This window comes from Leuciscus leuciscus, assembly GCF_965113295.1.
Source record: "Leuciscus leuciscus genome assembly, chromosome: 3".
NCBI lineage: Eukaryota > Metazoa > Chordata > Actinopteri > Cypriniformes > Leuciscidae > Leuciscus > Leuciscus leuciscus.
In genome coordinates, this window is record NC_138727.1 from 61,256,877 (window position 1) to 61,277,721 (window position 20,845).

Genomic DNA, 20,845 nt, shown 5'->3' on the forward strand with positions numbered 1-20,845 from the left:
TAGTCACCAGATCTAGTTAATAATTAAAATAATGAAATGACCAAGGGGATCCCCCTCAGAAAATAAAATGTCCCCAGAAAATTTGTTTTTTAAAATTGCAACACCAGCTGTACGCTCAGACCTTATCACGGATGTCCAGAATGAGGAAGTGTACACAGGACGCGTTTACACTAAATCTATTACACTAAATTTCTGCATAAAGGCCTTTAGTGTGTAGTTATGATAATTTACACTGCGAGGTGGCCATCGGTCAAGGGAGTTGTCTAAGGTGATATTAAAATCTCCTCCTACTGTATAATAACAAGTGAATTTGGGAATTTAGATAAACAGTGTGTAATACGACTCTCTAACTTTTTGAGTAGAGCATCATTTTCAATTTTAGAATTGTACCCATAAAAATGTATAATAATTATAGTCACCAGATCTAGTTTAATAATTAAAATAATGAAATGACCAAGGGGATCCCCCTCAGAAAAAAAAATGTCCCCAGAAAATTAGTAAAAAAAAAATAAAAATTGCACCAGCTGTACGCTCAGACCTTATCACGGATGTCCAGAATGAGGAAGTGTACACAGGACGTGTCATGCAGAAGAGGCAGGATTATGGTCACGTTGAACCACGTGAGATGATTGACAGCTGTACAGCAAATGATAGAGCTCTGAGATCAAATATGACGCAAATCAGGAAGAGTAGACACACATCTAGCTCCGTTCGCTGTTTGAGCTCTTCAGATCGCATAATTCAGTGGAAAATTAATAGAAATGTTATTCTGTATGAGGAAATATTTTACTAGCATGGGATAATTAATCATTATTTCTCCAAATATGCGCACCATTGGACAAATAGCCATCAAATTGATGTCAAAATTACGTCAAGAAATTGGTCAAAAATGAAAATCAAATTGACGTCAAAGTGTTGATGTCAATTTGATGTCAAGATTTTGACCTCTGCTGATGTCATTTTGCCAAACAAAAAGGTGAAACGCATGACCGTACACTTATTACCAGCTTCACTTAAAACTAACCAGATTTACTTTATTTAATTTCCGGTTTAAATAAATATAATATTTAAATAGTTTAAAATATATTAAACATATTTTGATGACACCATGATGGTGGTTAGCATTTGCTTTAGTTGTGCTCTTGACCCTTGACTCTTTAATATAAAATTTTCTCTGATGGATTGAACCCTGAGAGCACACAATGTCTGTCTCATTGTTATCATGCAATACCAGGAAGGACAAACATAGTGATGTTACGTTCGTGAACGAATCGTTCTTTTTGAACGAATCTTTTAGGAGAACGAATCTTTTAGGTGAACGAATCATTCTCGTTCACGTAATCCATTGACTCATATTTCTCGTTCACTGAAATCCCTCCCTCCACAGCAGTGCGGCGCTATTACCAGCGCATGCGCAGCTCAGTGAACCAGGTAGCTCTGTGTTTTCAACCAGGGGGGTAATCGAGCGCTCGATTTCCGTACCACTCCGGGAGCCGCCATTGGCTAACAAGCCTTCACCTGCTGTTAGCATCCCATTGACTCCCATTCATTTTGGCGTCACTTTGACAGTGAATAACTTTACATCTGAGGCGTTTAAAGACTCCATTTGTCCATGGTTTATTTCTAAAGAAACACGACAATGTATACAATGTCACTCTTAAGGCTGATCGATTGCTCCTGTCTGCCTCGCTGCCTGCTGTGAGTGTGTTTGCTTCGGTGCTGTAAGCTCCATCTTAGCCTCGTATTTCTTTGTTTTGAACCATCATTTACTACAATTTGTAGTTGTTTATACTAAATACAGCTTACCCAACATCTCAGATTGACATCGCTAGCTTCCGTTACTACTAACACAACACGCTAATTCGCTACTGCTAGCCTGTTAACGCGCCACCCGTGCGCTCAGCTGTTTTATTTATTTATTTTTCTCTCGCGCGCTCGCGCCTTTGAGTTCATAAAAGCTCAGGTAAGTAATAATCAGTCAACAAACACGGTGAGTAATGTCTTGTCCTGTTATTGTCACCTGCACTTCATGTCACATGTTTAGCATAGACTTCTCTGTTGGCAATGTAGGATTTATATGTGATAAATGTAAGGAGACAGTTAGGCTGACAGAGAAGATTTCAGAATTAGAGAAACGCATCCAAACTTTAATTGAGGATAGTAAGAGTGCTAGAGCTTTAGATACTATTTTGGATGCGCCTAGCATAGTTAACTCTTTACATGATTCGGTTCCAGCTGAAGTAGAGCCTGTGCAGCCGGGCAAATGGGTGACAGTGAGGGATCGCTCTAGTCGCGGATCAAAAAACCACTCTTCCGTTCCGATTACCACAACAAATCGATTTGCCCCGCTCAGTGAAACACCCACTGAGAATTCTGTTGATTGTGCCCTAGTAATTGGTGATTCGATCACACGGAACGTGAAAATAGAGACACCAGCGAACATAGTCACATGTTTGCCGGGAGCCAGAGCGCCTGACATCAAAGCAAATTTAAAAGTGCTGGCTAATGCTAATCGTAAATTCTCTAAGATCATTATTCATGTCGGCACTAATGATGTTCGACTCCGCCAGTCGGAGATCACCAAAATTAATATTAAAGAGGTGTGTGAACTTGCAAGTACGATGTCAGGCACTGTAATTTGCTCTGGCCCCCTTCCTGTTCGCAGGAGTGATGAGATAGTTAGTAGATTGTGTTCACTGAATCGCTGGCTGTCTGAGTGGTGTCCGTGTAATAATATAGAATTCATAGACAATTGGAAAAGTTTTTGGGGCAAACCTGACCTGTTGAAAAGAGATGGTATTCATCCCTCCTGGGATGGTGCTGCTCTTCTATCTAGTAATATGGCTCATAGTCTTAGAGCTCAAACATGACAAATTGGACACCAGGTCAGGAAGCAGACAGACTGGCTAAACCAACCGTCTGCTAGCGGCCTCGCGTCACCCAGGTCAGATAAATCCTATCACATAGAGCCTCTTTCACCTAGCTATCATCATATAGAGACTGTGTCTGTTCCCCGATTTTGGAAATCCAAAAAATGTTTAAACCTATCTAAGGTTAAAAATTTAATTGATGTTCAACAAATAAAAAACAGCTATAATACAGATGAGCAAATGCTAAAGCTTGGGTTAAACGCAGCAGCTCGAGTTCTTACCAGAACCAGGAAGTATGAGCATATTAGCCCGGTTCTGTCAAAACTGCACTGGCTCCCTATTAAACATCGCATCAATTTTAAAATATTGCTGATTACTTACAAAGCACTAAATGGTTTAGCTCCGCAGTACTTGAGCGAGCTCTTAACGCATTATAGTCCGTCACGTCTATTGCGATCTCAAAATTCCGGCCAGTTGATAATACCTAGAATATCAAAATCAACTGCTGGTGGTAGATCCTTTTCCTATTTAGCACCAAAACTTTGGAACAGTCTTCCTACCATTGTCCGGGAAGCAGACACACTCTGTCAGTTCAAATCTAGATTAAAGACACATCTCTTTGACATAGCGTTCACATAATACATTATAGACTTCTATAATTCAATATTAGGCTGCATAGATTAGGTCAGCTGGAACCGGGAACACTTCCCATAAATCCTGATGTACTTGTTACATCATGAAAAGAATGGCATCTACGCTAATTTTAGTGTCTTTGTTTATCCCAAGGTTTTCCCGCAGCCTGCCGGATCCAGGCCGTTTCCAGATCTGATGAAGGACCTTCGCCTGGACCCGGTGTCAACGCAGTGCTGAAGTGCCAACTAGTCTCTCCCTATGGAGGATCCCTTTCCCACTCTACAGATAACGCGTCGTTGGGAAAACTCAATTTGCGTATCTACCCCGAATTGATAAAATAAAATAAAATTCTGAATCAAAACTATAAGGAAACACCAGTAATTTGTTTAGGTTTGGTTTGTAGGGAATTCCAAACCTGCACACATATATTCAAATGCACATAACTATAGAACCCGTTCTTAATGCGCATCTGAACGCCATCAGCGTTTCTCACAGGTTCGCGTTTAAAGTCTGTGTAGAGAGAATGGTGTCGTCTTGGCGGCCCTGATTTAAAAACAAATGATCGTTGCGACGGAAGCGAATCAATCAAAACTAACTTTAGATGGAAAATAACTTTATTAAAGAACCGCTATAAAGCCAAAACAATCTTACGTTAAATTATAAATTTATCTCTGTAAAGCTGCTTTGAGACAATCTACATTGTTAAAAGCGCTATATAAATGAAAATGACTTGACTTGACTTAAAAGGCTCCATTACCTTGTATGTTACGTTATGGCCCCGTAGAAGCAGTTTTTGTAAAAGTAGGCTAACGATTGCGTCATAACCACGCGACCGTAGAGATAGGAAGAGAAGCTCGCAGTCAATCGGGGGGACGTGGAGGCATAAAGTCTGATAAAGTCAAGGGAGAAGCCCATAGAGAGTCATGACGTTGCTCCAGCTCCTAGCTCATGGACAGCTCCTACTCACGCTCTCCGTCTCTGCGAGATTCGGAAGGGAATGATTCAGATTTCGCTTGGCACAGCTACTAGAAAACTTACAACTGTCAGGCAGGCTGCTCACGTCACATCCACGTCGTCAAGCTCAGTTTGAGTCTGCGCAGTACGCTCAGCCATCAGGAAGTGAGGGCTTTCTAATTAGCTTCACTTCTCTCCGTTGAAACCTATGGAGTCGCTGTGTCCAGTTTATATACTGTCTATGTTTTCAACCCGTCAAAGAATGACTAAACCTCGAGCCAATAGCCTTCGAGTATGAGATGTGACGGAGCATGTGATTTGTTGGATGTAGTGAACGAATACGCCCTTCACTGACTGTGACCGAGTTGCAGGGTTGCCAGATTGGGCGGTTTACCTCGGTTTGCGGTTTAATTCTGATAAAAAATCAGCAAATTCTTTGATAAAGTCTGTATGGTGCCCTGGTGGCCTGTATACAGTAGCCAGCACAAATGTTAAACGTGATTTATCATTTACACTAGATAGTGTTACATTTAGCAACAACACTTCAAAAGAATTATATTTAAAACAAGTCTTCTCAGTAATTCTGAAGATATTACTATAAATTACAGCAACACCTCCCCCTTTGCGTTTCAGACGAGGTTCATGTTTATAACCGTAATCTTGCGGGGTGGACTCATTTAAAGTAATATAATTGTCTGGTTTTATCCAGGTTCCTGTCAAACACAGCACATCTAGGTTATAGTCTGTAATCATATCATAAACAATGAGTGCTTTTGAAGTAAGCGATCGAATATTCAGCAACCCAAGCTTTATCATTTGTTCATTCGTATTATGTCTGTTTTTTATTTGTTGAACCTCAATTAAATATTTACCCTTGAATGGGTTTAGGAGTTTTTTGTATGTCCTAATTCGGGGAACAGACACAGTCTTTATATTGTGATATCTAGGTGAAAGAGGCTCTATGTGATGGGATTTATCTGACCTGGGTGACGCGAGGCCGCTAGCAGACGGTCGGTTTAGCCAGTCTGTCTGCTTCCTGACCTGAGCCCCAGATTGTCATGTTTGAGCTCTAAGACTATGAGCCATATTACTAGAGAGAAGAGCAGCACTATCCCAGGAGGGATGAATACCATCTCTTTTCAACAGGTCAGGTCTGCCCCAAAAACTTTTCCAATTGTCTATGAATTCTATATTATTTTGGGGACACCACTCGGACAGCCAGCGATTAAGAGAGGCCAATCTACTAACTATCTCATCACTCCTGCGAACAGGAAGGGGGCCAGAGCAAATTACAGTGCCTGACATCGTACTTGCAAGTTCACACACCTATTTAATGTTAATTTTGGTGATCTCCGACTGGCGGAGTCTAACATCATTAGTGCCGACGTGAATAATAATCTTAGAGATGATTAGCATTAGCCAGCACTTTTAAATTTGCTTTGATGTCAGGCGCTCTGGCTCCCGGCAAGCATGTGACTGTGGTGGCTGGTGTCTCTATTTTCACGTTCCGTGTAATAGAATCTAGCTTTCCACGTAACTTGCGACAGGTTATACATTTGTGGAGTATTGAATTGATTAGTGCTTTGCCTCCCAAGATCCACAGTCCTGCTGCCCTGATCGCTCCTTCCAAAAAGTGATGGCCTTGATGTTTCACTTGCTCATGATGATGTCGAGTGAGCAGTAGAGAGATGTGGCTATCTTTGGGCAGAACTATTGGGTTCTTTTCAGCAGCTGCAACCTGAGAGTGCTTTAGACGTCCACCATTATGCACTGAGTTCAGTCCCTCAAACTGCCACCAGAGGTCACCATCTCCTGCGTCTGACATCCACCTTGAAGAGCCTCACCTGTAAATCACTGTCATTCATCTTCATTCATCTTCACAATTATTCATCTTCAACTTACAGAAAAAGATCATAATTTCTCTTTAAGTAGGTTTAGTTCAGTAATGTTGTTCTCTTGTTAAGGGAGGGACTGTGATATTTCCATCACTGGGTGTTAATAAACAGTGTTAACCACACAAAGCTTCCCTGTAAAGCTAAAGTGCATGTGTTAAAACAGGTCATTTGGTTGCTGTTGATCTGATGAGCTTCAACACGGTAAGACAAACACACTCTGGCTTAAATGAAACTGATGATTATTGCTCATATAACATGCCTGTCTTTACATGAGAAATGTTAAGAATAGGGTGATTTACATATACTTGTTTAAGTGATGAATATAATAGCGCAAGTATTCATTACTTCAATGAGCTCATTGTTTCTGCTTGAAATTAATACATTTTTAACTAACTGTGCACTCTAAAAAGTGTTGTTGTGTCCGTTTTAACACATGTAGTGAGTGTGCTCAGGGACAACACATGTTGTGTCAAATTGAACACAATAAATGTGTAAGTCATTTTAACACACAAATTGTGTCATTTTAAAAAATAAAGCGAAAGGGCCAGATGCAAAAATATTACAACCTGTAAAAAGAGATGTTAAAAATGACACATGTTGTGTAGATTTTAACACATGTGGTGTGTGTGCTCAGGGACAACACATGTTGTGTAGATTTTAACACATGTAGTGTGTGTGCTCAGGGTAGGGTTGCCAACCGTCCCGTATAATACAGAATCGTCCCGTATTTGACACATAAAAAAGTCTTGTTCCGTATTGAACTGATACGGAACGCACTTTGTTCCGTATTTTTGAGAATCATTTCAGTGCAAATCCATGACAGACACATAGCTTCTGATATATGTCAGGTTATGAACGAAGACATTTGTAGGCTATGATAAGAAAAAAAAAAAAAACACAGACCAGACCTGGTCTAAAAACAGGTAAATACTAATTTCCCTGTTTGTCTATGATCAACGTAGCGTTTTTAACATCTTGGAACATCATCAGAGAATGCCCTTTTAATTTGTCGTTTCAGTCATTGTGAGTCACGTATCGCAGCAACGATGACGATAAAAGTGACAACAGCGGGAAATGTAAAAATGACTACCTCCGAGCAGCCGGCGAAAAATTAAATTTCTTTATTAGCTGTTTTTTTTAATGTATTATTGCTTTGCACTGGAAAGAAAGTTAACTATAATGGAAGGATAATTATATAAAGATATTTGCACTACACTTCCTTAAAATGTTGTCTAATTAAATTAAAAATATAATTTTTTGCACTGTAAAGAACATTCTAGCAGTCTAATTCTATTGAATAAGTTCGCACAAGGCTACAGAAAACTTTTGTGTTTATTTTTCTTCAAATGCAGTCTAAAGCCGATGAGTTTTGAATGTTATAAGTTGTATTTGTTTAAGTTAAAAATAAAACATATTATAAACTAAACAAATCCATGGTTCATTGTTGGCAAAATGATCATGATAGCCTTTATATGTCACATCTATGTGGTTCAGTCTTGTATATTGATTAGGCCTATATTCTATCAATATTGTATTATAAAATGCTATAATGTATGAAATATATTTATCTAAATGTATCCCCCCCGTTAGTTGTATACATTAGTCTCCCCCGCAATGCAAAGATTTGTACTATGGTGGCACCCAGCATGCATTGCAGCATAAAGCTTTTTGTCATCTGTCATTTGTCATTTATCATCTGAGCATATTTTTCTCATGATTATTTCTGCTGTTTCAAATGTGTTAAAATAAATACACATTTACAGCAATCAGAGAAACGTTAAAGAGTCAAGGGTCAAGAGCCCAAATAAAGCTGACACTGATCACGATTCTGGTGACTTTAAATGAAACATTCAATGAATCGTCAACACCAAAACCTGTTAATTCTGACAGAAATAAAGTTAATCTGGTTATTAATAACAAGTGAAAGCAGCATTTGAAAAAGACATTGAAAAAGAGGCATGATGTGATTGGCTGCCAAAAAACACCCGTTAATCTTTCCGTTTTCATGAATTAAGATTTAATTTATTTATTTGAATGTATTGCTTTATTTATTTTAGAGCATTTTATGGGATGCCATATAAAATATACCTATAATTTTTTTCATAAACAAACTCTCCTCCACCCAGTGCTATTCTGTTACATTTTAACACACATTGTGTGTTAAAAATATACACAACGTGTCAAAATACCATCAACACATCTTGTGTGTTGTTTTTTAACACATCTCTTTTTAGAGTGTGACTTTGTATATGTACATTTCTGAAATGCATATCTTAGACAGTTTCCTCTGATAACAGATCACTCTAAATTGTAATGTGGACTCGTGTATTTTCTGTAAATCTGATTTGAAATGATGTGTATTGTGAAAAGCGCTATACAAATAAATGTGAATTGAATTGAATGCTGTATTATAGACATATGTTATGCTGATGTGGGTCAGAATGGCTCCTCTTCCTCTGATCTTCTTTCTGCTCATGATTCACGGTGAGTCTCTCTTACATTCACATTAGAAACACTCTGATGTTTTATTTAAGGCCTCATGAGCGGCTGATCTGCACTTTCTTCTGTCCTGTTCTCACATATTTCTCTCTTCTTCTTCTTCTTCTTCTTCTTTTTCATTTTATTGGCAACCGCACTTTACAGTGCATTACTGCCATCATCTGGTAGCTTGGAGCTCGGATCAGAAACATTCCTAGCTCTTAATATTTCTAAGCACCCCCCCCCCCCCCCCCCCCCCAAAAAAAAAAAAAAAAAAAGAAAAAAAAAACACCCACTGGCGCTGCGTGTTCAGCTCCTCCAGCTTCCACCCCATTTCCCTTTAACTCCCGCTTCCCATCCGTAACCTTATTTACCTCCAAATTGACTTACCCTATCTCATACTATACTTCTATACATCTTCTACCTCTCTCTATAAACCTATATACATATTTATCCTACAATCTCTTCATTAAACCAGTATTATTCAAAAACTGAAACAACACAATAACCATACTATTTCCTATATCTGAATCTAATATATTCTTTAATGTTAACTCTTTCCCTTCATTCTTCCATAATTCTTCTCTTAGCACTTCTCTTTCTTCCTCATAACCATTACAATTAATAAACACATGTTCTACAGTTTCACTCTGCCCACATTTCTCACACAAACCCGTTGGATGCTTAGAAATTAAATGTAATGTTTTATTCAAACCAGTATGTCCCACCCTTAGTCTCGTAATTATACTTTCCTCCCTTCTATTTCTCCCTCTTTTCCTACCTTTTCCTACTTTCTTTTGTATTGCATATAAATGTCTCCCTTTACTCTCATTATCCCAATATTGTTGCCACTTTTTAATCATTTTCTCTTTTATTACTGCTTTTATTTCTTTTAAACTATGTGGTAACTCAATTTCTACCATCTCTTCATCTATTGCCTGTTTAGCTAATTTATCTGCTTCCTCATTGCCTTTAATTCCCACATGAGCTGGGACCCACATAAACTGTACTTCTATTTTAATTTGATTAAACTCAAAGAGATTTTGAAGAATTTCCATAATTAAATCTGGTCTTGATTCTGATTTTTGATTATCGATACTAACAATTGCTGAATAAGAATCTGAACATATGACTGCATTTTTTATTTTCCTTTCCTTAATAATTTTTACTCCTAGCAGAATAGCCATCAACTCACCTGTATATACTGACAACTGGTCACTAATTCTAGCTTTTTTCTTCACCATTAACTTTGGCACATTGACTGCCACTCCTATTCTCATTCCTTTTTTGGAAGCATCTGTATAAATCTGTATATTATCTCCATACGTTATTCTTAAATACTCAGTCGCTCTCATTACTTCCATCTCATTATTTCCTTCACTCTGTCTTATCTCCGTTAATGTTAAATCTACTACTGGTTGAGAAATAATCCATATAGGAGTATGCGGATATATTACTCTTGGTACACATCTATAATTGTTTATCCCCATCTACATATTTCTCTCTGAAACAGGAAGTTTGAGTTGAACATGTCAAACGCTCCTCCCTTTTAGAAATGTCCAATAGTCTTTTGCTACTTGCTAGTCAGTGTCACATGGTTTAGGGGGAGGGACTTTCTCAAAGTTCAGAGCTTTTGATTGGACAAAAGTCACTGTAGCAGCAGATCATGAATATGTTTGGCTCATGTTCTCAGAAGTGAATGTGTACATGTTAAATATTTATCATGTCAAAGGAGTTCACTAGCATAAATGAGCTCTGAGCTGATAGATAAGAACTAAAAGCCACAAAACTAATATGTTGATGTCATTGGGTATTTAATAAATCAACTTTGATTATTTTCTTCGTCTTATTTTTCATATATTTCATTATTTGAGAGTGCATCATGTTGTTCGTGATTCTCTCTTCACTCTGTCTCTGTACATTTACTTCTGCTTTTCTGCAACACCATAATAAGTTTATTGTGATTGGCAAAACATATCAGAATTGTGTTATTTAAAATAACAGAATTTTAGAAGTTTAGTGACGACATCTTAAAATGTTTACATGGTACAATGACTGGTAGGCTACTGTTTTATTTAATTATTATTATTGCTTGACACAAATTTCATGATTTCAATTCTTTCAATCTCTATCACGAATTCAATTCTTGTGATTTGATTCCGATCTTGATTCAATATCGATTAATTTGGATGATATTAGGTACAGTAGATACATGTACATTTTTCTCAAGAAAAAACTAATCTCACACATTGCTGTATTCATACAGAGCCCTGTCAGCTATTATTATTAAAGATTAAAAATAACAACTCTAATTAAATATGTGTTTTTTATTATAATAACAACATTATAATATTGTAGTGATATAGGTAAAAATGTAATAAATATGTAGGCTAATATAGTGCACATATTTAGCAAATGGTCTCTAAAGCAAATTTTTCTAGCCAACTAACGTGCTATGGTGATTAAATGGCTTTCCTGGGGTAAATGTAATGTTCTGCTTCTCCAGCGTTATGTAACGTAATGTGATATTCTTGCTGTTTTATTGACTTCTTTCCATGGTTGAAAAACACTGATTGATCGATTTTATGTATGAGGTGTTGCACACACAGAAGAGGCTGTGTTTTCTGGTGGCACATAATTTTTATTTCTGTCAAACGCTGTACAATCTGAAAATTCAATAAAGAGAACAATAAATAGATATATTATATGATATTATAGGTCAGCACTACATGACGTCACCTAAGTGTGGACTCTGAGGAAGTCCATAAGTCCGGAGTGTGCCATTTGGGACAGGGCCAAAGTAGCTGGCAGTGTGACTTCTTCATGTCAAAAAGTGAAACGCCCTGCGGCTCACCACTGCCCCCTAGTGTCACTCGCCAGTACACGCAGGTTTAAGTGATGTTAACATAAACATCTATAGCTACTAAATGGTAACCAACAATACATAATAATAAAACATATGAATAACAATATACGAGTATTTGAATCTATACGACTACTGATCTGCCACTTTATATTTACACGTCACATTTACAACGCCAAAACGTTATTTATTGTTTTAATTTCTAAATAAAATTGACAGAATCTGAGGGCTGAGAATTTGTTTCATATCAAAAGTAACCAGCTCTGTCTTGTCTCTCAGTGTCAGAGGTGTAAAGCCCAGGTTCAGAAAGTAAAAGTCCTCCTGAGTATTTTGTTCCACTCGCCTGGATTTGCTAATTCAGCCAGGAGAACTAATTAGTGAAATCAGCTTCTGAGTTCATGGGTGGAATAAACATATGGCAGGACTTCTACTTTCTGACCCCTGGACTATACACCTCTGGTCAGTGTCAGTGCGATTTTTCTCTGCGTGAGAAAATGTGTGTGTGGCGTGAGAGTGTGTGAAACGTGTCGATTAGAGTCTCAGGCTGAAAGTGTGACAGTTCACAGCCCTGCCCTAGCACTAGATCGTGAATATATATTTTGCTCTTGTTGTCGGAAGTGAATGTGTCTATGTTAAATATTTATTTAGTCATATTCCAGGATTTACAGTTTTTACAGTTTTTCTGAATTGCTAAAACACTAAACCCACTTCTCTGAACCAAATTCTCAATAGCCTAAACCAATTTGTCAAATAAATCACTCTTTCTGTAAAACATTAAACAAGTTCAGGTCGTTAAAACACTGTTTGTAAATCTCATGCACTATTTTTGCAAAACTCAAAACACATTCTCACTCACTAAAACACATTTCTCACTGTGATGCACTTAGGTTTCAAAACACTAAACACAGGCAGGCTAAAGTTAAACACAACTACAACACAGTTGTCATCGTTTACACACAACGACTCAAAATTGTTCAGACTTATTTCTAATGATGAGAGGAAACCAACTGTACAAATTACAAGACGGTTTAAGGTGGCTAAATTTACTCAAAATGTTGCATTGAAGATTAGAGGAGGAAGAGTATGAGTATAAGAGGAGGAAGAGTATGCGTATAAGATGAGGAAGAGTGTGAGTATAAGAGTATACACTGTAAAAAAGAATACATTGATTTTATTGATATCTAATTACTAAAAATGAGGCAACAGATTACAAGCAATATTATTAATTAAATTTAACTAATTAGAATTGAGTAATAATTAATCAAATGAATTCCTTAAAAGTTAACTATTTAAAATGAGTAAAATTTACAAAATATCTTTTATTGCCAACATTGAAAACACCTGGTGTTAACAAGCAGAATCACTGAAGGAGAAAACCATAATTAAAGTCACCATTATGGTGATCAGTGTGTGTTTTAGTTGGGCTCTTGACCCTTAAATCATTTACTTTAAGTTTTGTTTGGCTGCTGTACTGAGTTATAACAGCCAGATGAACAAAGAGAAAAGGTGATCTGATGGTGTTGGTTGTGTTTTAGCATAATCATTATTTCACAATCATTAGACCTGAATCACTGAACCTCATATAGAGTCCAATTTATGAGTTAAGGTAACTTTATTAATTACAGCAGTATAATATTTTTAGCCTTTTCAATGAAATCCAAATGATCAAATCAATAATAAAAAATAAAAAATATATGTTTTTTTTTTTTTTTTTTTTTTTTTTTTGGCACAAACACACATCAAGATTTTGCGTATGAATCTCAGCAATGGTGACGAACAGATCACCTCTGATCATAAGCTCATTATTTATTCATGCAGCAATGCATGATGGGAGCCATGAATGAGTTTTGATTGGTGGCACCCAGAATGCACTGCAACATGCTTTATAAATCAAGTCAAGTCAAGTCAAGTATATTTGTATAGCGCTTTTCACAAAACAGATTGTATCAAAGCAGCTTCACAGTATTATTAAATTAAAATAATACAACAAGGTTTTTTTCTAATGGAATTTATTGATTGATAAAATCAAATTAAATATCCCCATAATATCCCCAACTGAGCAAGCCAAAGGCAACAGTGGCAAGGAACCAAAAAACTCCATCAAGTGACCTAATGGTGTCCTAAAACTCCATCAGGTGACCTAATGGAGAAAAAAAAAACCTTGGGAGAACCCAGGCTCAGTCGGGGGCCAGTTCTCCTCTGGCGTTTATTAACTAGAGGCCGGATTGTAATTTGAACTGTAAGATTAAAAATATTATATGAATGCCTGGCTGAAGAGATGCGACTTTAATCTAGTTTTAAACTGGGAGAGCGAGTCTGAGCAACGGACACTATCAGGAAGGCTATTCCAGAGTTTTGGAGCCAAATGTGAAAATGCTCTCCCTCCTTTGGTGGATCTGGATATCCTAGGTATGACCAAAAGCCTCGAATTTAGTGATCTTAAAGAGCGCGATGGATTATAGGGCGATAGAAGATCCGTTAAATAGACTGGAGCTAAGCCGTTTAGGGCTTTATAAGTCAGTAGCAATACCTTGTAATTAATACGGAACTTTATAGGTAACCAATGCAGTGATGATAAAATTGGTGTTATATGATCATATTTTCTTGATCTAGTAAGAACTCTAGCGGCGGCATTTTGGACTAACTGTAGCTTGTTTATTGAGGATGCAGGACAACCGGCTAATAAAGCATTACAGTAATCTAGTCTCGAGGTCATGAATGCATGAACTAACTTTTCTGCATCAGAAACTGATAGCATATTACGTTGCTTAGCAATGTTTCTGAGGTGGAAAAAGGCGGTTTTTGTAACATATGAAATATGATTTTCGAAAGACAGGTTGCAATCGAGTATAACACCCAGGTCTTTTACTGTAGAGGATAAAGTAACAGGACATCCTACGATGTTAAAGTTGTATTGTGAGAGGTTTTGTGGGCGTTTTTTTTGAACTGATGATTAGTACCTCTGTTTTGTCTGGATTTAATAAAAGAAAATTACGCGTCATCCAATCTTTTATATCTTTAACACATTCTGTCAATTTGGATAATTTAGCGTTTTCATCTGGCCGTGATGAAATATATATTTGAGTGTCATCAGCATAACAATGGAAACTAATTCCATGTTTCCTTATAATATTTCCAAGTGGCATCATATATACTGAGAATAACAGAGGGCCTAACACAGATCCCTGCGGCACTCCATAGTTTACTGGAGTTATGATCGATTTTTCTCCATTTAAATAGACAAAATGGTAGCGGTCAGATAAGTATGATCTGAACCAGCTTAATGCTTGTCCTTGAACACCAGTATAATTTTGTAGTCGATCTAAGAGTATTGTGTGATCTATAGTATCGAACGCAGCACTAAGATCAAGTAAAACTAGTATTGAGATACAGCCTTGGTCAGAAGCTAAAAGTAAATCATTTGTGATTTTAACGAGCGCAGTTTCAGTGCTATGGTGCGGCCTGAAACCAGACTGAAACTTTTCATAGATATCATTTTCTTGCAAGAAAGAACACAATTGAGCGGACACAACTTTTTCTAATATTTTAGACATAAATGGAAGATTTGAAATGGGTCTATAATTTGCTAGGTTATTATGATCTAATTGTGGTTTCTTAATGAGAGGTTTTATAACTGCCAGTTTAAATGTTCTTGGAACATGACCTAAAGATAAAGACGAGTTAATAATATTGAGGAGAGGCTCTTCCACTACAGGTAACACTTCTTTCAGTAGTTTAGTTGGTATAGGATCTAATAAACATGTTGTAGTTTTAGATGAAGTGATACGTTTATTTAACTCTTTTTGTTCTATAGATGTAAAGCACTGTAATTGTTCTTGCGGGGTGATAATTGAGGCTGAATTATAAGGCGCGATTGAAGATTGAACGTTTACAATTGTGGTTCTGATGTTTTCTATTTTCTCAGTGAAGAACTTCATAAAATCATTACTACTGAACTGTAACGGGATATTTTGTTCGGGTGACGTCTGTTTATTTGTTAGTTAGGTTATTTTCTATTAGTTTGCGGAGGTGCTCAGCCCTGTCCGCTTTTAGGGCCTTTTTATAACGTGACATACTGTCTTTCCACGCGATTCTAAAGACCTCTAAATTAGTTTGTTTCCATTTACGCTCTAAATTACGGGTTTCTCTCTTTAGAACATGCGTAGTATTGTTGTACCACGGTGCTTTAATTTTTTCTCTGACCTTTTTTAATTTTATAGGTGCAACAACATCCAATGTTCCAGAGAGAATAGTGCTCATTGTGCTAGTTAGTTCTTCTAGTTCATCTGTTTGTTTGGGTTAAGGCAGCAGCTGAGACAGATCAGATAAGCAATTTGAGAAATTATCTATGGTGGATGGGAGGATTGTTCTGCCTGGTTGATAACGCGGCGCCGCATGACATATTACAGCAGTACGTAATATGCAGGTTACCATGTAATGGTCAGTGACTTCATCACTTTGCGGTATAATATCTATATCGGTTGGATCAGTTCCATGTGATATAATTAAATCGAGTGTATGATTAAGACGATGAGTTGGTCCGGTGACGTTTTGCTTGACCCCAAATGAATTTAATAAATCTGTAAACGCAGCCCCTAACGCATCATTTGGATTATCTACGTGTATGTTAAAATCTTCAACAATTAATGCTTTATCGACATTGACTAATAGGTCTGAGAGAAAATCTGCAAACTCTTTTAGGAAATCAGCGTAAGGCCCTGGCGGTCTATATACGGTAGCCAAGGCTAGAGATAATAGGGATGTTTTTCTAACATCTAAGAGCGTAACATTTAGTACAAGTACTTCAAACGAAATAAACTTATAGCCCGTTTTCTGAGTAACATTGAGAATATCTCTATAGATTGTTGCAACACCGCCTCCACGACCAATCAGACGGGGCTCGTGCTTATAGGAGTATCCTGATGGAGTAGACTCATTTAGACCGAAATAATCATTTGGTTTAAGCCAGGTTTCAGTAAGGCAAAGTACATCGAAGCTATTATCTGTGACTATTTCATTTACAATAACTGCCTTAGGTGTGAGTGATCTAATGTTTAGAAGACCTAGCTTTAGAAATTGTTTTTGTTTACTAATAGCAACATTTTCTGTTTTAATAACAATTAGATTTTTCCTAGATCCTGCAGTAGATTTATTATTTGATCTCACTAAACGAGGAATAGACACGGTTTCTATGCAATGTTCTACACTAGTATTTATATCAGTTAAATTGGTGCAGCAGAAACTATGATTTGGACTTTTGGTTACTAGTCAAAAGGTATTTAACATTTTAGAGATGTTATCCGACAGAAGATCTGCTCCGAATCTGCTTGGGTGTAAGCCATCAGCACGGAAAAGCCTAGGACGCTCCCAAAACAGATTCCAATTATTTACAAAGAGCAGTTTCTGCTCTTTGCACCATGACATTAACCATTCATTTAGCGCAAATAATCTGCTAAACTTTTCATGCCCTAGTCGGTACGTGGGAAGCGGTCCTGACACTATGATCGTTGTTTCAGGCGATGTGCTGCGTACCGTATCGATCAGATTCCTGAAGTCTTTCTTCAGAATCTCCGTCTGGCGCAGCCTGATGTCGTTCACTCCCGCGTGCAGGACCACAGTTCTGACACGCTCGTCACCGTTCAGAATCTCGGGAACGTGAGTAGCGATTTCAGAAACACGAGCACCAGGAAAGCAGTGACTGTGCACCTTACTTTTACCTAACGTTGCGCGTACGTGCCGAACGATGGAATCGCAGATGATCACAGCATCGCGTTCCGTTTCGCGAAGAGGGGAGAAGCGGTTTTGTGTGGATAACTCGAAAACCGGGAGGGTCGGAGAGAGTCTTGGTCTAGACCTGACTTGCGTCTTCCGCTGCGGAACCACCCAGGCTTCGTGGTGGCGTGTTGGAGCCGGAGTGAACGAGACCATGGCTGATCGCGACCTCGACGCTCAGGACCGATGTTGAGAAACGCACGGAGTAGACGAGGTCGGAGTCAGCGGGTTAGTAACGTTAATCACTGATTTGTGTGCATTGGCGCATGATGTTTCAACCGCCGGTCTACCAGCTCGGCTTGTCTCAATAAAAGGTCATGGATCTGTTTCTCAACAGCTTCCAGCTCAGACTGCAGTGCGTGCAGCTCAAATGTGTCCTCACCTGCACCAAAAGGTAGACTACTTACATCTGATATATTCACCATTTTAACAGATGGACAGTAGGTTAGCAACGAAGCTACCAGTGATGCTATCAATATTAATACTAATTTATGACTGAAGTCTTGGATATAATCCGTCCTTTTAGTGGTACGGGTGTAGAGTAGACGCACGATAGGCGAAAAATAAATAAAAAATGTTTGTTTGTAAGTGAGTGTGGAGAAGACGCGTTCAGCCGTGATCCAAGGGAGTAACCTATAAGAGTATCCAACGTTGGATCACTGACATAAATGTCACCATTGTTGAGATTCACAGGCTGATTATTGATTATTGATTATTGATGTCTGTGTGTCTCTTTTTTGTATAAGAGAAACGTTTTAGAAATTATTTGGATTACATTGTAAAAGTTATAAATATAATGCCATACAAGGCCAGTGCTGCTATAATTAATAGAGTTAATCTAACTAAATTGGGCTCTATATGAGTTCAGTGATTCAGGTCAAATGATTGTGAAATAATGATTATGTTAAAACAACCAACACCATCAGATCACCTTTTCTCTTTGTTCATCTGGCTGTTATAACTCAGGTACAGCAGCCAAACAAAACTTAAAGTAAATGATTTAAGGGTCAAGAGCCCAACTAAAACACACACTGATCTCCACAATGGTGACTTTAATTATGGTTTTCCCCTTCAGTGATTCTGCTTGTTAACACCAGGTGTCTTCAATGTTGACAATAAAAGATATTTTGTAAATTTTACTCATTTTAAATGGTTAACTTTTAAGGAATTCATTTGAATAATTATTACTCAATTCTAATTTGTTAAATTTAATTAATAATATTGCTTGTAATCTGTTGCCTCAATTTTATTGATAGATATCAATAAAATCAATGTATTCTTTTTTACAGTGTATAAGAGGAGGAATAGTATGAGTATAAGAGGAGGAAGAGTGAGTATAAGAGGAGGAAAAGTGAGTATAAGAGGAGGAAGAGGAAGAGTGTGAGTATAAGAGGAGGAAGAGTATGAGTATAAGAGGAGGACGAGTACGAGTATAAGAGGAGGAAGAGTGTGAGTTAGAGGAGGAAGAGTGAGTATAAGAGGAGGAAGAGCGTGAGTATAAGAGGAGGAAGAGTATGAGTATAAGAGGAGGAAGAGTATGAGTATAAGAGGAGGAAGAGTGTGAGTTAGAGGAGGAAGAGTGAGTATAAGAGGAGGAAGAGCGTGAGTATAAGAGGAGGAAGAGTATGAGTATAAGAGGTGGAAGAGCGTGAGTATAAGAGGAGGAAGAGTGAGTATAAGAGGTGGAAGAGTGAGTATAAGAGAAGGAAGAGTGTGAGTATAAGAGGAGGAATAAGAGGAGGAAGAGTGTAAGTATAAGAGGAGGAAGAGTGTGAGTTAGAGGAGGAAGAGTGTGAGTATAAGAGGAGGAAGAGTGTGTGTAAAAGAGGAGGAGGAAGAGTGTGTGTATAAGAGGAGGAAGAGTATGAGTATAAGAGGAGGAAGAGTGTGAGTATAAGAGGAGGAAGAGTGTGTGAAAGAGGAGGAAGAGTATGAGTATAAGAGGAGGAAGAGTGTGAGTATAAGAGGAGGAAGAGTTTGAGTTAGAGGAGGAAGAGTGTGAGTATAAGAGGAGGAAGAGTGTGTGAAAGAGGAGGACGAGTGTGAGTAGAAGAGGAGGAAGAGTGTGTGAAAGAGGTGATGAACGAGGAAGAGGAGGAAGAGTGTGTGTATAAGAGGAGGAAGAGTATGAGTATAAGAGGAGGAAGAGTGTGTGAAAGAGGTGATGAACGAGGAGAAAGAGGAAGAGTGTGTGAAAGAGGTGATGAACGAGGAGGAAGAGGAAGAGGAAGGTGTGGAGAATGTTGTCAAGGCTGGATCTGCTTCAGGGTTTTCCTCTTCTCCTGCAGAGATGATATTCTCCGGCCGGACCGACATGAAGACGTGAAGCTGAAGCAGAATAAATCTCTCTCACTGACCTTGATTCTGCAGTTGCTCAACTCTTCTGACTGTACTTTACAGTAACATGCTTTTCATTTACAGTGTTTTACTGTAACCTTTTGGGCTTCTGCAGTTGGTCACTGTATTTCACAGTATGCAAATGCTGAATATACAGACATTCCACACTATACAATATTCAGTACAATACTATACAGTACCTGCAGTGCATACAGTATTTATTCACTCACCACTGTCAGGTGTCAGTACTACTTTTTATTGATTCTGTGTTCTCCATTTGTCATGTAGTGTCTAACGAATGATCTGTAGTGTTTATAATATTGACTGATGTGTGTAAGATCTGAAAGCATTGTTTGATTTTGCCAGAAGAGTCAGAGATTCTCTGAATGAGTTTTGAACATTTGCTTTTGTGTTTAAGGTTTTGAGAAAGTGAGTGATGGTTTCAAGAAATGTGTTTTAGCAATTCAGAAAAACTGTAATTGTGCAGCTTGTTGTTTTCGGCTGATTTCTTAGTTCTCTCTTCACTCCTCTGTCTTAAAGTAATTCACACTGAGGTTATTTATTTACATTTATCTTATATTTCCTGTAATGAGTCGCTGTTTTCTAATAGTAATAAAGTATTGTCATGTTTTCATGGCCCAATATAACAGATAAAACTACATTTACAGTTTGATGAATTCTGTGTTTCAGGGGTTTCTAGTGCTGATTGGAGTGTGAGTTACAGTCCTTCACACATCTGTGCACTAAAGGACTCAACAGTGATAATGAGCTGCACTTATAAATACCCTACTGGACATCAGATCATGAAAGTGTTCTGGACAAAAGGCCCATTACAAAAGGGTGTCGAGCCTCTAGATCTGTCTAATGACACTGAATACAGTCAGAGGCTTCAGTATCTGGGAGATAAACAGCAGAACTGCACCGTCAGACTGGGTCATGTGACACTGAAGGATTCACACATGTACTATTTCAGATTCACAACTGATAAACCTGATAAGAAATGGATTGGTGATCCAGGAGTGACTCTTAAGGTCACAGGTGAC

At 37.9% G+C, this 20,845-nt stretch overlaps 2 protein-coding genes across 2 annotated transcripts in view; one reads left to right on the forward strand and one right to left on the reverse strand.

Annotated features, from left to right (window-relative positions):
- Nucleotides 1–20,845, forward strand: part of LOC309493673 (adhesion G protein-coupled receptor E3-like) — an 86,278-nt gene that overhangs the window by 44,126 nt on the left and 21,307 nt on the right. The window contains exon 3 of the mRNA XM_082162863.1: nt 20,493–20,840. Within this exon, the coding sequence (XP_082018989.1) occupies nt 20,493–20,840 (348 nt within the window). The remainder of the gene's footprint in view (nt 1–20,492; nt 20,841–20,845) is intronic.
- The window catches only part of LOC309493687 (piggyBac transposable element-derived protein 4-like), a 203,653-nt gene that overhangs the window by 15,259 nt on the left and 167,549 nt on the right, over nt 1–20,845 (reverse strand). The window lies entirely within an intron of this gene.